The sequence below is a fragment of the Gracilinanus agilis genome, chromosome X (assembly GCF_016433145.1).
Source record: "Gracilinanus agilis isolate LMUSP501 chromosome X, AgileGrace, whole genome shotgun sequence".
NCBI lineage: Eukaryota > Metazoa > Chordata > Mammalia > Didelphimorphia > Didelphidae > Gracilinanus > Gracilinanus agilis.
In genome coordinates this window covers 40017889-40035941 of record NC_058136.1, presented here as the reverse complement: position 1 = coordinate 40035941, position 18053 = coordinate 40017889, and the positions used below count along the sequence as shown (strand labels likewise).

The 18053-nt window shown below is 37.6% G+C and overlaps 1 protein-coding gene across 1 annotated transcript in view; it reads left to right on the top strand.

Annotated features, from left to right (window-relative positions):
• RPS6KA6 (ribosomal protein S6 kinase A6) overlaps positions 1-15738 on the top strand; it is an 87212-nt gene extending 71474 nt beyond the window's left edge. Inside the window, exons 20-21 of the mRNA XM_044682724.1 lie at positions 7095-7235; positions 13930-15738. Coding sequence (XP_044538659.1) covers positions 7095-7235; positions 13930-14055 — 267 coding nt within the window. The 3' untranslated portion in view covers positions 14056-15738. The remainder of the gene's footprint in view (positions 1-7094; positions 7236-13929) is intronic.
• Positions 15739-18053: the final 2315 nt, after the last annotated feature.

Sequence of the window (18053 nt, the reverse complement as noted above, 5' to 3'; positions counted from 1 at the left end):
TTATCTCTAAACTGATTTAAATGATTTTACATATAGTAGCATAGAGTAGTATTTCTTTTAGCAAAACTCTGGTAGTGACAGGCTGCTTTTATCGCCTGCCTCTCAGAAGAGAGTTCTTCATGAACTTGTCTGAAAGATGGAGAATGCTTTAACACTACATAATTGAGCACAGATGGAAATGAATTCCTTACAAGATAACGTGTTTCAGGGAGAGTAGGGGAATTGTGGCAATAGAGGCTGGAATGGAAAAGCTTTATGAATTTGCTTAAGAAATTGAGAAAGGTCCTGGACCTAGACCACCGTAGCCACCAAGAGAAAGCGGATTGTTCTGAGAGAGATGGTGCACAGAGAAATGCCTGGAGCCCCAATGATTAATGGCTGATGCTTTCTTTCCCTGAGCCCCAAAGCAGCTTACTTCCCATCTTTATTCTTATCCTCATAAAGTCAGGAAGGAAAAGAATGAAATCCAAGGAATGGATGAATGTTTGTTATTAACCCAAATGAAGTGGAAGTCAATAAAATCTGCCTTCTATAGACAGGTATCATTGCTTCTAGGGTAAAATATAAACACAAAATCTTCTGCAACCTGCTCCTGACCTAGCTTTTCAGCCTCCTTGAACATTAGTCCCATTTTACCCTCCCCCATCCAGCCAAATTGACCTCTCGTTTCCTTACAGACCTGGGTTCAAATCTGGCCTCAAGACGGTTTCTAGCTCCTTGAACATGCCATTTCCCATCTCAGTACCTTCTCACTGGCCATCCTTCATGCCTGGAATGCACTTCCTCTTTATCTCATAGAGAACCTGTCTTCCTTTAAGATGCAGCTCAGACTCCACCTTCTGCAGTTTTTTCTTATTCTCCTAGCCTGCTAGTGCCATTAATCTCAAACTACCTTGTCTTTAATAATTTTGTATATATTTATATTCACTTTATATTTATGCTGTATGAATTTTCAGCGTGCTTGTTTTCTCCTCCATTAGAAGATGAGGTCCTTGCAAGTAGAGATTGTTTTATTCTTTTTATTTGCAGTGCTTCCTGGGTACCAGGCACCATGCTTGGAATACAGACACCAAGAAAGAAGCAATCCCTATTCTCAAGGAGCTTTAGAAGTCTTTTAAAAACAGACTTAGTAGTTTAGTTTATATAACATGGCCAAGTATTGCCTATCAGCAGTCAGTATGGGAGTATAATTTACAACGAGTCCATCAACTGTATGAAAATGATACTTCAAAAGTGTTGGGACATACTTTTCCTAATCACTTTAATCCTTTCCTGAAGTCTGGTTTATATTTCCATTTGTACTTGGTGCCCTTTTTTCATAGATGAGAAGAAAGGTAAATGTCATCCCAGTTCCTTGTCTGAATGACTAAATTAATAATGTCAGAATTAGTCAGGTTTTCAACTTGTATTTCAACATTTTTTCTAGTTCCAGATACAACTTAAATCTTTGAAAAATTAAGTTTTACTTGGCAAACATTTTCAACTTTGATATGTAAGTAGTAAAAGCCTTAAACTAAACTCCATTTTGATTGTCCTATTTCTACAATTTAAATATATTAAAGACTTTTACAGGCCCTATTCTGTCATCATCCATATTGCTTGGCCATTTTTGGTGACATTTATAGGTTGCTATGAAGACTTCCTAGTACTTTCTGTAAACCTTGGCATTGGACAGGTTCTACTGAATACTAAATTCTTCTTCTGAATATAGTCCTGGATAAACCCAGCCAGGAAGCTAGCCTAGAAAATTTGTTAATTAGAATCTTGATGTTAGAATTCTATTTATGAAGAATGATCATATGCTTTTACCTGAAATCAAGACATGTCTTTCTTAAATGGTTCAGTCTATGAAAGTAATGATCAATCTATAAAAATATTTCCTCTTTGATCCCAAATACCAAAACCTGGACTTATAACGTCTTTGTGAAAATTCAGATACAGCGTCCTTATGTTGATAGTCACTAATTGGAATAATGATTAATAATTCAAAATTAAAGTAGACAGTAGAAGTGTTTGGATCCTGATTGATTAATTTCCCGGTTGATCATACCTATTTACAAATGAGATTATACCTCCTTCAGAACTCCAAGCAGTATAGCCAACATGATTATTAATCACATGCAGCCTGACTACTTGGGAGTTTTCTTGACTTTATTGAATATAAGAATAACAAAGTTCTGAAAATCATGTTGAATTAAGTTTAATGACTTTGAGTTAGTAATGATTTTCTTCTAAATATATCTTCCAAATGGCTTCTCCAATGATTATTTCTTACAGCGGTACAATCTTATATCCTTTCTTTTTCTTAATCGGCTCTGCCAAGACCACTCTGCAAAACTGGAAAATGTTAATATGGAGGTGACAGATTTTGTTTTGTGACCCATGAATGAGTTCATTTTCCTCTAATCTGAACTATTATGAAAATTCAGTGAATATTAAGTTAATGACATTTTTATTTGTTATCTGTCTTCATCTTGTCATTCTGCCAAGGAAAACATACCTCTTACTTGAAAGAAATGCTGAAAAATTATAAGATTAATGAGGTTCTTTATGAAATACTTTGAACTCTATAGAAGAAAGTTATAAAACTTTGTATTAAATCTCTGCTCTGAAGCCATTTATCATAAACTAAAGAGCATTCTATTCAAACCTTTCCAGTTGAACAAATATTGACCATAGAATCATGTAAGAGTTACTTGGATGACACCATTTATTAGTTATTTTTTGTTCTACACCTCAGGAGAAACCACTTTACTGTTGAAAAATCAATCCTTATTTCCAGATATTAATTTACTAGGTTTTATTATTCTTCATTGTCTACCAAGGCTCCTGTGGGACACTTATAAAAGTACATTAATCCTAGATGCTTAACCAAATTTTGACTTAAAAGTAATTATTTCCTTCCTGCATTAACTATTCTTAGTTTCTTCACTCAATAAGACCAAATACTCTCTTTCCTGTGCAAAAACATAGAGGAAAAACCTCATGGGATGATGCTAGTACTTTCTGAATAAGTCCTAAATAATCAATGCCTTTAAACAGAGAACAGTGAATGTTTGCCATTGTTTATCAAGTTTAGTGAGTATAATGTCAAAGGCTGACAAACATTTGAATGAGAATATCATGTATACCAGTGGTTAGCACATCCAACTACCCAACCCTCACACACGGGTTTGTCCCTGACCCAACCAGTTGAATTAGGAACTTTTTGTTTTCATTCTGACTGATAAATGTTTCCATTTCCAACTCTTAGTTAGGCTCAGGGTTCTATTTCTGTTATAACTATCTTGAAACCATCCAGATCTATCTGATGTAACATAACGTAGTAAACAGTATTGTACTTGGAGTAAGGAAGACTTGGGTTCAAATCCTGCCTCATGGATTTAGTAGCTTTATGACTTTGCATAAGTCACTGATTAATCAATAAACATTTATTAAGTGCCTACTATGTGCCAGCCACTCTACTAAGCTCTAGGGACCCAAAAAGAGGCAAAGAAGTAACCTTGAGCTCACAATCTAATGGAGGAGACAATATACAAATGAATATATACTAATAAGTTATGTATAGGATATGTAAGATATGTACCCAATATACAAACTATATACAGGTTAAGAATGAAATAATAGAGGGAATTAAGAGGAGTTGGGGAAAACTTCTTATAGAAGGAGGAATTTTAGTTGGATCTTAAAGGAGGCCGAGGAAGTCAGTCCTCAGAGTGAAGGAGAGAGAGCCAGAGAGAATGGCCAGACCTGAGAGACAGAGGTCTTGTTCATGAAATAGTCAGGAGGCCAGTGTCACTGGATCAAAGAGTATATGTTGGGAGAGTAATGTATAAGAAGACTAGAAAGGTAGGAGAGGACCAGCTTAGGAAGTACTTTGAATGCCAGAGAATTTTGTATTTGATCAACAATCACTTTAGTGGCTGGTAGGGAGAGATTGGAGTCAGACAGACCCACCAGTAACTATTGCAGTAATCCAGATCTGAGGGTATGAGGGCCTGCACCAGGATGGTGGCAGTGTCAGGGGACAGAAGGGGACACATTCAAGAGATGTTGCAAAGATGTAACTGACAGGCCTTGGCAACACCTTGGATATGGGGGTGAGGGATAGTGACATGTCCAGGATGACTCCTGGGTTGTGAGCCTGAAGGATTGTGAAGATGGTTTTGTCTTCTACAGTAATAGAGATGGTAGTAGCTGGGGTGGGGGAATAGAGGGGAAAAGAGAATGAGTTCTGTTTTGGACATATTGAACTTAAGATGTCTATTGGACATCAAATTCAAGGTCTGAAAGGGAATTAGAGATGTGGGCCTGGAGGTCAGCAGAGAGATCATAATAGGATAGATGGATATGAGAATCATCAGCATCAAGGTGGTCATTAAATCCATGTGAGCTTATCAAGTGAGATCATTAAGTGAAATAGGGTAGAGAAAGAAGAGAAAAGGGCCCAAGAGAGAACCCTGATGGCATCTACTGTTAGAGTGTGTGATCTGGAAGAAGATCCAGTAGATACAGAGAAGGTGGTCAAATACGTAGGAGGAGAATGAAGAGAGAGCAGTGTCCTAAAAACTTGGAGAGAAGAGAGGACCGAAGAGGAGAGAGTTATCCCTGCAGAGGGATTAAGGAGAATGAGTATTGAGAAAACCCATTTGGATTTGGGAACTAAGTGATCATTAGGAACTTTGGAAAAGATCAGTTTTTTTTACTGGAATTATCAAAAGTGCCTGTTAAAGATGGCCTTTTGGGAGGAATTTGGCTACAAAGGGCAGAAGAAATAGAATGACAGATAGCAGGAATGAGGATTAAGTGGGGATTTCTTCAGGATGGAAAAGACATGGGCGTGTTTGTAAGCAGTAGGGAAGGATCCGATAGCCAGGGAAAGATTGAAAATAAGTGAAGGGTGGGAATGACAGAGTGTGCAATCCCTTGGAGGAGAGGGGATGGAATGGATTCATTTAAACAGGTAGAGGGGTTAGCCTTGGATTAGGATTAAGGCCACTTCATTATGCGAGACAGTGAAGGAGGAGAGAGTGGCAGAAGCCTTAAATTTCCTCATCTGTAAAATTTCAGTGACTGCCATGGTCCCTTATTGCTCTTATTCTGGGATCTCACCCAAGAACATACAGTCAAAGCCATAGAAGCAACCTTAGAACTGGACCTAATCACCTTGGGGTTCTTTAGAATGGGGATGACCCCAGGCTAGTACGAATCAGAATAGATTTCCCATTTCTGTAAAATGGGGTATAATGAAAAGAACACAGGACTAGAAGTTGAGCCTTGAGTTCTGGTCTTGATTTTTATTACCAACTAGCTTAAGTCGCCCCTTCTCTGGGCCTCAGTTTTCCCACTTGTCAAATGAGAGTACTAGATTAGATAGTCCCTAAATTCTCTTTTAGCTCAAACTTTCTATGATTTTAGTACCTTGTCTTCAGAACCAGACTGCTAGTCTTTGCCTTATTTTCTTCCTTCACTTTCTTTGACTATAAATATTTTCCTTATCTAACTGGCCTTCATGGATATTTTCCAACTGAAAGGAGAGAGTCCATAGTACAGCACTATGGTCCCAGTTTTACAAAAGCCCACATGCCCTGCGTTCTTTCTTAACTCTTTCTCCCTCTCCCAAAATTCAAAGGAAAAAGCAACTGGTCAAGTATAATTAGCAACAGGCTAGGGGAGTGAGGTTTTGGTTTTTTCTGTCTGTATGGTTTATTTAAAGGTATTTAATGATCAGAGGGGACTTTTCTAATGATAAAGATTCAGTGAAAATCAGTTGTGATCATTTGCATTTGGCTCCATTATATGTTGCATTCTGCATTCAGTTCTACCATATTGATTTGAGCTTTATTTCTCTTTCTTCCATATTGCTGCTTTTACTTGGGTGTTTCAGTAATTTCCATAATTATCCTGCTCTTACTTCTTTGACAGTTTGGTACTATCACTGATTTCTGTTAAATCTAAATTAATACCCGACATCCTCCCCACCCCCCCAACCCCACCCACCTCCCAGAAGACACTTTAGTGGAGAAGAGAAGAAATTTACCACAACTTGAAAAGTTCATTCATTTTAAATCTGAGAAGACTATATGGGGTTTAAAATAGTATTATCACATTTTAAAAATTATTTTACTTTGTCTTAATTATGAGAGGCTGTATTACATAGTGTTGATACAGGTGTGGCCTTGAGTTAGGAAGAGTTGGGTTCAGTCTTGCTGCTCTCAGACATTCTTGCTTGGGACCCATAGCAAGTCACCTCGTCTCTTAGTACCCCTTTACCATTTTCTAAAACTGTAAATCACACGTAACTGGATGATGAATTAAAGGAGGCTTCACACTGGGAGTTCCCCAAGCTTATGGAATCCCAGGTCCAGGTGTGTGTGCGTGAGTGTGAGAGAGTGTGTGTGTGTAATATATACATACACATTCATTTTACTATCACATTGAAATTAAGAGTATTCACAAGTGTTGATATACATATATGTAATATACATGTGTAAGGTAAAAGAATGTAGAGGTAATATATATGTTTGATATACTGTAAGGGCATTCACAATTGTTGTCATAGAAGAACTTAGCAGTGCAGCATTTTAAGCATTACACAATAGGGTGATTGTTAAGAGTAAACACTAGATTTAGATCATTGCTTTCTTAACAGTAAAATCCCAGTTTTCAACTAAGTTAGCCACATGGAAACCTTCTTCTTTCCTATCTCCAAATGTTTTAGTCATTTGCTTTTGGTGTCATATTACTAGTATAGTTCTAAAGTTGCTTTCTTTGTGACCACGTCCCATATTTCAGGGTAGGTGGTTGCTGCTTTATAGCCATTTCCTGAAAATGACTTCCCCTTCTCCTTCTCTTACCAAATCACAACTTCACACATGTGACTTTTCCTAGTGAATGAGGACAACCAAAGTGGATATATTTTAGGAATTTGTCTTTTACCATTTGACTATTTTCAATATATGCGGTAGTCCTCTCAGCTGATGTCCAAAGAGAAGTTATGAAACTCCAGACATTTATATTTAAGAAAATATGAAATGATGTCTTTTATTTATTTCATGTTTGGTTCAACTAAATTTTTTTTCATTTTTATTTAGGATTTGCTCTCCCATATGCTTCATGTAGACCCACATCAACGGTATACTGCTGAACAAGTATTAAAACACTCATGGATAACCTGTAGGGACCAGCTACCCCATTATCAGCTCAACAGGCAAGATGCACCACATCTAGTAAAGGTAAAATAATTATTTTTAAACTGTTAATATTTAATAATCTATATTTAATATCCAAACAAGTCATTGTTTTGACCACAGAAAGATAATTCTCTTAAAATGTTATTTTAACAGATACAAAGCTGCCTTGAGGTATTATTTTAACTTCTTTTTAAACTTATTTTTAAACAGTAACTTTTAAACACTTCTTGGCATTCTTTAGTTTTTCTTTTCCTTGTAATGAAAGAAAAGCTTCTGGACACCTTAAGAGATCCTGCTTTTGTTTTCTTTTAAGTAGATTATTTGTGGCAGTGGACAGAACAAAGGAAATGAAAACTGACACAACTATTGACACAACTGACAGCTAGGGCTTGTTCCTTCCATCGTATACAGTATGAGAATAAAGGATGTCATGGGGAAAATCTACAGTGTTAATGGAATAAAAGTAGTGAAGTGACCTGCCTAAGGATAGAAAATCTTCCCTACAACTTTCTTTTGTACTTCTTCAAAAATTGAACTTTAATTTTAGTTTGTTGTTTTTTCAAATATCACTTCACTTTGACCATTTGTTTTTGTGTCTTATGCTGTCTTTTGAGGTATACTGCTCAGTCTAGATATCAATGGGGAAAGAATACATAAGTTGATATTACCAAATAAGGAATTAGTACTAATTTATTCGTCATAGAACACAAACTTACTAGTTTAGACTCCTGTGTGTTATGCTTTAAATTTCCAACCAAATTAGACTTAATGATTAAATTATCACCCAAACAGTCTTTTGAACCAGTCTGACACAAAAACAAATCTCACGGCCTATTCTTTTCTTCAATTACTTTGATGCATCATATTATAATTCAGTGCTATAAGATAGGTTCTAAATGTTAAAAAGATTTCATAATATGGAGAAATCATGGATAGAAATCCAATTGGAGAGCGTTAGAAAAGGTTTCATGGAGAAGTTGGGTATTTGAGTTTGAATAATGGGTAAATTTTTGACACATAGTGTTACAAATAAAATTAATATAGAAGGATATATTTAAAAATATTAGGATTTTGTTGTAATCCATATTGATAATTTTTTTTTATTTTAAACCCTTCTGTGTGTATTGACTTATAGGTGGAAGAGTGGTAAGGGTAGGCAATAGAGGTCAAGTGACTTGCCCAGGGTCACACAGCTGGGAAGTGTCTGAGGCCGGATTTGAACCTAGGACCTCCCGTCTCTAGGCCTGGCTCTCAATCCATTGAGCTACCCAGCTGCCCCTCATATTGATAATTTAAAAAAAAACCACATGCCTGCTAAGATCTAATTCAAATGCCCTGCCATGCTTTCCCCCTGGCTGCTTCATAGGAATGAGAACATCCCAATCAAGTTCTGAGTCTTTATACCTCTGTCCACGTAATCACACTTCCTGCCCATCTGTATTACGTAATAGGAATCATGGGAAATGTAATTTTCAAGTCCCCTAAATGTCCACAGGAATTTTATATCATGGATCTCAATATTAAGTCCAAGGACTCCCAAATTTCCAATATCACAATAGTAATGGGAAAAAGAACATTCCAGGCAGAAAAAAGAAATAATCAAAGGTACAAATGCTGTACCTTTCAGGAGGGGACCACTGAAAAGGCTATGACAGTAGAGAAGGCTGAATCAACATGACATGGTAGGAGGAAGAAGGTTAGCCTAATTCTAACTCCAAACCTCCTTCACAAAGATGTAAAAACCACACGACTAAATTGTGAATCAAGAAAGCCAAGAAAAAAGGTCATTTTTTTCAGCCAGGACAGTTTGTGGAGACAGAAAGATTTCTGTACATGCTGGGGACACGTATGCACTAGTGCTAAGAGATGCAAAGAGAGCCAATACTGGGCACCTGGGCAGAAAGAGAAGTCACAGGATCCCTAAAATAGGACAGGGTACAGTAACAGGTACTGTCTGGTAGCTCAGTTGCACACTATCCACTTGATGGTCAGACTGGGTTAGGGAGGAAAGGATCTCAATCATTATTGGTCCTTAGCTGTGTACTGAACAAGGAACAGGTTTGGAAGCTACCAGGAGCTCTGTGTGTTTCTGATCCCAGCAGCAGAACAGGGGTTCCAGCCTAGGATGGGAGCCCATAGTAAATTAATCAGGGAAAAAGTCTTAGACCAGTGATGATAAACCTATGGCACAGGAGCCAAAGATGGGGAGGGCATGCCCGGCACTCAGTGGGGGGAGCAGGGGTGGGGCCTAGCACTCTGTCTCTAAAAGGTTCACCATCACTGTCCTAGACCAAGGGAGTACCTACAGGTCAGTCCCTCTGAACTTGCAGAGCGTCCTGATGGGTTAATGGTGGCTAAATCCAGGAGTAGTCTACAGAAACTCCTAACCAAGATAAACTGAAAAACTCAAACCTCGGTTAGGAACTTTCAGAACTCATATGTGGGCCACAAAGGTGACTTTATCCCTTTCACATCACATTGGGCACACTTAAATCTTGCAGGCCTCCAAACTAAGTTGTGAAAGCAGCAGAAGGGCATAAAAAAACAGATGCCCAGGCCAAACAGTTCCTAGAACTAATATAAATTCCAAAGTTAAGAAGTCAGCTGAAACAATGAGTGAACAAACAAAAAATCCCAACATAAAGAGCTATTATGGCAACAGGGAATATTAAGACATAAACTCAAAAGAAAGCAATCTATACGAAAAGCCTCAAATAAAAATGCATGTTGGGCACAAAGGCCAATAAGAATTCCTGGAAGAATTAAATCAAGAGTTTAAAAAAGAATATCTGAAAAAACGATTTTAAAAACAAAATGAGAGTAGTAGAAAAAATTGGAAAAGAAATGATTGGTGAAAGAAAGATGAAAAAATAATTAACACCTTGGAAGAGGTACAAAACCTTACCCAAGAAAATATAACGGTCTGAAAATTAGAATGGATAAAACAGGATCTAATGACTCCATGAGACATTATAAGAAACATTCTTTTAAAAGTCCAAAGACTGAAAAAAAGAAGATATTGAGGTATCTCAGAGGAAAAACAACTGACCTAGAAAAAATAGAGAGGAGAGATACCCAAAAGCCAAGATAATAAAAGAGCATAGACCCTGAAAGTCATGACTTAAAAAAGAGCAACAACCATCATATTTCAAGTAATTATAAGTTAGAACTGCCCAGAACTCTTAAAACCAAAGGGCAAATTAGAAATTGAAGGAATCCATCAGTTACCTCCTGAAAGAAACCTCAAAATGAAAACTCACAGGAATATTGTAGCTAAAATCTAGAGCTCACAGGTCAAAAAAATTATGCAAGTAGCCAGAAAGAAAGAATTAAAGAACTTGAGAGGACACAGATAGGATCCTTGAGGATTCGAAGATTCCCTCTTCCCCACTCAGTCTGATCAGGAACTGGATAATAGGCAACCGAGTTTAAGAGTTATCTCTTCCTGCACCTGCACTCTGCACAAGACTTAGCAGTCACCAGTCCCAAGGAACAGAGAGCTTGGAATATGATATTTCAGAGAGCAAAAGATCTAGTCTCAAAACAACAGCAACTTAACCAGCAAAACTGTCTATAATACAACCTTAATGGACCTTGAACAGCATAGGACTTCTAAGCATTAATTGACAAAAAGGCAAGAGCCAAAAAGAAAATTTACATACAAACACAGGAGTCAATGGAAGCATAAAAAGTAATTAAGGAACCACAGAAAATGTACAGTGATGTCACTTTTCCAATACTCTCTGATTGGAGGACTTAGACCTTAGTCAGGATAAGAGACAGGTATTCTGGATGCTAGGAGTAACCACACTGGCATTTAGAATGGCTCATGTGCACTTTTCACCTAGATCTGCCTAGCTCATTTAATTACTTCACCAACCAAGAGACTTCTTATTTACAGATAAACAAAGAACAGGTCCTACCCTGCCAGCCCTTATGAAAGACAAATGTTCTAGACAGAAGAGAGAACTTACTTATGTCTTCAGGGAGCTACAGCCCTAAAATCAAATGTTTTAGCTTTAAAATCTAATTTGTTTGGGGGGGCAAAAAAGGGGTACACATTAATATTAACTTTCCACAAGAGTTTCAAGCCTAGAGAAGATAATTGTGCCTACAGTATTAATAAGAAAGGAATGAAAGAGTGAGGTTAGGGGGAAAGATAAATTCATTTTTGGACTTATTGAGTTTAAGATATCAAGGAATTAGCTATGAATTGTAGGAAAGATATGGCATGATAACTAGCAGGAATAGATGCATCAAATGAGAGTTTTTTGAGGATGAGGGAATCATGAGTGGGTCTGTAGGCAGTAGACAAGGAGATGTTGACGATAAGTGAAAGAAATGGCATGAACTAAGATTGCTTATTCATGTAGAAAGATTTTTCCTTGGCAAGAAGAAGGACCAGCTTTTCTTGTGAGATGGGTGCAGAAGATAATGGCTGAAGACATCTGAAGGATGTGAGATGAGTAAGAGGGGAAAAGAGGAAGCTCACAGGTGAATGGTCTCAATTTTTTCAGTAAATTACGAGTCGAGGTTCTCTGCTGAGATGGTAGGAGTAGGGAAAAGCCATGGGAAATTTGAGGAGGGAGGAAAAGGTTTGCAAGAGCCTCCATAGTGGACTCAGCCCAGTATCATTTGTGATTTACTCCAGCTTTGTCCAGCAGCAGAAGAAGGAATGAATGCAGAGGCTAGTAGTAATGATCTAAGGCTGAAGCTTAGCAGGGAAGAGCCTCAATAGGTAAGGGAACGTAGGACTTAAGATGGAGAAGAGAAAAGAGTGTAGCCAGTATAAGAGTAGTGACCTGGGAAAGAACTAAGAACTGAAGGGATTGAAGGTCACAGTGGGGACAAAGAAAAGGACTTGTGGTTGCAAGGCAGAGAGAGAGAGACTGAGAATAGGTCGTTCAGAAAAGAGGATTTCAGAGTTCATGAACATGAAAGTTGAGTTTAATTTAAATTTTGTTCATACTGAGTTTTACATATACCTTCCTGTTAACACTAACTTTTCCTAATTCTTCCCTCCATACAACAAAGAAAATAGCTAATTTCTCTTCAAAAGGACAGTCCTTCAGATATTTAAAAACAATGCTTATGTTCCCAAGTTTCTTTTCACCAGATTAATCACCCTCAGTTTTTTCTTTCAATAAATCTTTATGCCGTGGTTTCTCTCTCAGCACCTATTGTTTCTCTGCACATAGTAGCCACTTAATAAGTTTTTATTCAATTTATTTCCTTTGGACATTATATGTCTTTTCATGTTCCCTGAGGTCAGATTACATTTAAAGAGTTCAAGTATAGGCTTGGCACCGAATGGTCCAAACATGAGAAAAATTAAGTTTGGAGAAGTTTGGAGATGGATTTTTTAAAAAATTAATAATTGTGTTTCAATATAATTTATTTCCTTTGGGACAAAAGGAAGCTATGACAGTGGTTCAGACAAGAGATAAAGACCTGAACTAGAGACATAAAAGTGGGAATGGACAGGAAAAAATAAATTTGAGAAATGTGTGGAGGGGGACTTGACAGGTGATTGGACGTTAGGGTAAGGGAGAAGAAGGAACCAAAGACTCTCTGTGTCTGGGAAGATTAGCAGAAATAGAGATGTCAGAAGGAAGCTATGGTTAGTTGGCTATTATTTATTGAGTGAAATGGAATGATTTCCATTTTGGACATATTGAACTTGAGGAGCCAACAAGACATCCAGATGATGAAGTTCAGCAAATAGTAGGAAATTCAGGAGAAAGGACAGTTCATAAAGTCGAGTTGGGGGAGTTCTCCAGATAAGATAAGGTCATTGAAGTCATGAGAATGGATGAGATTGCCTCTTTGGTGAGAGTGATGAAAGAAAAGAGGGCCTGACAAGTTAATAATGGAGAATATGAAGAAGAGCTCAGGCAGAGAGAGGAGTTGCTTTGACAAGGAAGGAAACCTTTTTCAGAACAATTCAGAAGAAAGGGTGAATTAAGACCCAGAAAAATTTGGAAACAAGTTGAGGGAAGTCAGTCGCCTCAGAGCAACAGGTAAGGTTATTTGCAAAGTGAGAGGAACATGATTAGTCTCTCTAGGAGAATTGGGGATAGGTTCAGAATAATTACTGTGAAGAGGATGATTATTAGCATGAATTTGCAAAGCCCCCAGCAAGATTGACAAACTCTGTGCAATGACACTTGGGTAAATGAGAGGAAAAAGAGCAAAGTTTTGGACTGGCAAAGGGAGAATAATGGTAGATCAAGGTGTCAAACAGGATTCTGAGGTGCTGGGGGAGCATGTCTTTGAAACTATGGGGTTGCTGTTAAATAGAAAACTAAGTGAAGCAAAAATTGGGGTGGTTAAGATAATAGGGCAGTGTTGAGTAACTGGAGGCCCTGGAGGAAATGGAACAACAGGTTCAGTAGAAGAGAGGGAAATGATGTGGTCAGAGAGGAAATTTTGGAGAACTTAAGACGTTGAAGGTAAAGAAATGACGAGACTATGGGTACCTCTGTGCTGATGAGTAACCAAAGTACAGTAGTGACACTGGCCAAAAAATTATGGCCCTTGTGTTGGATAGGCCACCAATGTTTGTGTGTGTCCAAGTTTTTGAGGATAATGGTAGGAAGTGGTGGAAAAGAGCAGGCCAGGACCATGGGAAGGTGGCTTTTGTTCTCATTTAAATAATGCAAAAAAATCAATATAGAAGTTATTTATTTCTCTCAGCAGTCTTTCAGATTGTAATGTTTTTCTATTATTATTTCAGGGAGCAATGGCTGCTACATACTCAGCACTGAATCACAAGACCTTTCAGCCAGTCTTGGAGCCTGTTGCTGCTTCGAGTTTAGCTCAACGGAGGAGCATGAAAAAGCTAACATCCACAGACTTGTAAGATTGCCAAACTGGAGGAAGGGAAAATCTAAGGAATGGCTCTCTCTTCTCTCTGCCTAATCAGTGATCAAAGGCATATATATAGTTTTCTGCTACACTACTTGAAAATTCTGTATAAGTCCTTTTTTGTAGAAAACAATTTTTAAAAACCACCACAGGTCCACAAAATTCATACAATGTTGTTTCACGGCAGTGTCTGTGTGTTTTAAGTTAAACATATAGGGTATGTTGAGACCCTAAAAGAAATCCAGCAAACTGACTTCTCAGAAGTTTGTTCCAGCTATGGATATATTATTATTGGTTTCTCTGGTTTCGTAAAGAATGGTTTGGGGGTGACCATTTCCATTGACCAGGTTGCACATAAAGAAGTATGATGCCAAGCAGTATCAGTATTTTTTTAAACCTCAAGCCCTGCTAGAAAATTCGGTGTCTATTTTAAACAAGTGTAGAAACTTGTTGTTTTCCCTAATCAGTGAACTCTATTTAACTCGATAGCTGCTGAAGTGTAAACTTGGCAACTTGGTGCCGGTGCAAACTGCATTAGTGCTAGTGTGAGAACTCCCAGTCTGCCTGGTGCCAAGGCCTCAGTACAAGGATTGGCTAAGACAAGACATGCTACTTAAGTCTGCGTGCTATCTAGTCAAGTCAAGTCAAGTCACTGAATGACTTTATCTAGATAGAAGGGAGTCCATCAAACATCTATAAAATTTAAATCTTAATTGGGAGCTTTCTGGGAAAACCAGAGACTTTTCCCCACCAGTCTTTTGCCAAATGGTACAATATATTAAACAGGATTCAACCTTTGAGACTCTGAGTCTAGTGTTGGCACTGACTTGGTTATGTGTCACTCTTTCAACTTAACCAGCCAGCTTGAATTGTTACCTGCCCCCTTTACACATGAATCACACTGCTGTTTTTTCTGACTGCCTTGTGCTTTGGATTGCAGTATGCCATGGTAATCTTCCCTGAAATGTATGGTAATCTACATGACATCTTAATGTAGTATGCCTGTGCACTTTGCAGAAGTGATATAGTGTGCATTTCAGTGAATTTTAGAAAATATTACATAATAGTTTAAATTCATTAAGATGAATAGTATTTTAAATAGAGACATTAATGGTGAACATCTAAATTTGAGCACATTTTAAAATCAGACTTCATCAAAAAGCCAAACTGGTCTGAGGTCATTGAATTTATGATTCAGAACCACTTCTGTAGTGGGTATTGTTTTCTCAGTGATGGACTCTCTAAGAAAAATGAAAAAAAAAACTAAGTGAAACATTTTTAAGATGATGCCATAACTACTATTACTACTGGCAGAAGGAACTCATGAATGTAAACTGGAAGATATTCAGATTTTGCTTTGTGAATATCTGTGAACTACTTGTGTGTGCTAGGAGTACTGTTTGCTGTGTGTGTTAATTTTATTCAGCTGAGAGCAGGAAATTTACTTCTGCGTGCAGAAATATGCCATTTAGGTTGAGAGACTTGGAGGCTTGATATTTAATAAAGGAAAACATATTCTTTTCATTATATAAATGATATATGCCCAGTGCACCAAGATCTGTTTCTTGGGTGTGTTGTGTGAAAGTTTGTATCTCTTATTTTGAATTGTCTATTTGAAATACTTGAAAGACATTAAAGAGCATCCAATGCCACATGGAATACATCGTTTAGAAACAGCTATACTGGTGTCTTATCTGGTGGCTTTTTCTGTCACTTTGGCTTTTTCTTCTCTCATTTTGTTTTGTTGTTATTGGAAGTGCTTGCATGTGACAACAATCTGTTCATATCTCCCAACTTATTACCCACCTTGTCATCATCTTACTTGTCCTGTTAGGTCATCGTCCTATTGAAATTGAGATCAAAAGTTCAAAAGTATAGCTTCAGTGTTGGATTTTTGGAATTTAAAGATCCTTTTTTGTGCATATTTCTGTAGGAATAAAATTGGGAAAGGAAATGGAAACAATCCTAAAACTTGCCAATTTCCTACAGGCAATCTTTTGTTTTAAAACAAAAAGAAAAAAAGGAGGATTTTTATGGAACTTATTTCATATCCAGAAGGACTATGTCATACAATCATGCTATTTATAAAAGCACACAGTCGGTATTAGACAAAGGATTCTTCATCTGACGTGATCCCTCCAGTTGACACTTTGTAAGGAGCACATAGATAATCTCTTAGATGTGCCACTTTCTGGTGTTTGGATTACCCAAAGTTTCCTTGTAAATTCAGACATGCTAATCTAGCAGTTTAAAGTCTGAACTATGATTTATTTCAACGAATGTAGAACTCATTTTGTAAAAGGAATGCCTAGTTGGTCGACCATCTTTTCACTTCTACAAATGCAAATTGAAAGAAGGCATACGAGTGGCTAAGGTAGGACAGGACATGGGTTTTTTGTTGAACTAATCTTCACATTCTACAAAATTCACCATGTTCCTCTTGTGATCTCTTTTGTTATCTCTTTGACATGTTCACTTTTTGTGGGATCTTCCTTCAAGTGAACAAAAATGGAGTTCTTGGAAGTATTTAATGACAGTTAAGTTTTGCATTATTGGAGTGGGAAAGGGGATATATAGAGGAAACATTTAATTTATCTTTTTCAAACCAATACCAGTTTTGCTCAAAACAACTATCTTTAAGTCCTAAAGCACATCTTACCATGAGAAAACTCAGGAAAATATTTACGAGTTAAGATATACGTAAGTCTAGTGCTGGTGGTAGTAATTTCGTGAGGGGGGGAAACGACTTCTGTCCTTCTGTGAAGATTAAGCTTCAGCCTATTTTTTAGACCCAGAAATGCTTATGCATTGAATTCATATACTTTCTTATGGTTGGTATCAAAACAGTGAAACATTTTCCACAATAAAAATGTAGATTTGATAGCAGCTTTCTTCCAGGGAGCTCAAAGAGCTTTCACATATATCAGTATTCCCCAGTCTAGAAAACACAGGCTGTGTTCCCAAAGTTCATTTGTTAAGATAGTTGAAGATTCAAATCCATTTTCCATCAACACGGCTTAACCTATGATGTAGTACTAGAGTACTGGTCTTGAGTTCTACATTCTGGGGACAGAGGGCCATACGATAGAGGGGAAAGGCAAAAGAAAAGCGTCCTCCCCCTTTCCCCTTCCCTGCCCCTCAGTCTCCTTTTCTGGGTACAGGCTAAGCTCTAGGCAAAAAAAAAAAAATTGAAATGGACAAAGATTATCTTTGTCATCTACTTCCCCTGTCTGTACTTCTTCTCTACCAATGTTCTCATGTGACCTGATGTTTCCCCAGGGATACCACTGCCTCAGCTTACCTTCCCCCTGCCCTCCAAAGTTCCAAGATACAAAGTTTTCTGCCTCCCATCTCCTCAGTCAAAATGACCGTTCTCTCAGTGCACCAAGTATTGGGAAGAATCTGATCTTATTTGAACGAATTCACATTAATGTGTGAGTAACTAAAAAAGGAATTTGCATTTTTAAATGACAAAAACTCATTAGATCACTTCACTCTAGTGAAAATGAAAAAATATTGATTGAGAAGAGGGAGCTATTTTTCAGTCTAATGGGTTACCCCATAGAGGAGGCCAGCCCTATCTGGGAGTGTGTCCCCCAGTCATCTGCCCTAAAGTGCTTTGGTTTTTCTCAACTTCATCCCTTCTTACTTTCTTGATCCTAAGGATTATTTAAAAGCTTTTCTGTGATAGGAGAAATGTCAGTTGAAGCAGGTCTGTGTTCCAATTCCTTACAAAGCTTTCCTGTAAGATTGTCCTTTTTACAAACAGGCCTGAGAGGTTCACACAGTGAATTGGCATTGGAGGTCAAGTTTCCAGAAGTGCTTTTTAAACTTCAGTGTTTTAAGTGTGGACTGTCCTGTTATTATTTTGAGTCTAGTGCTCTGTCCACTAAGCTATTCTTTTGGTCATGGAGATCCTGTCATGACATTCATTACCTTTTCAGTAAGATTTCAAGCAATACTAAACCTAGGAGGGCCAACTACTATTAAATG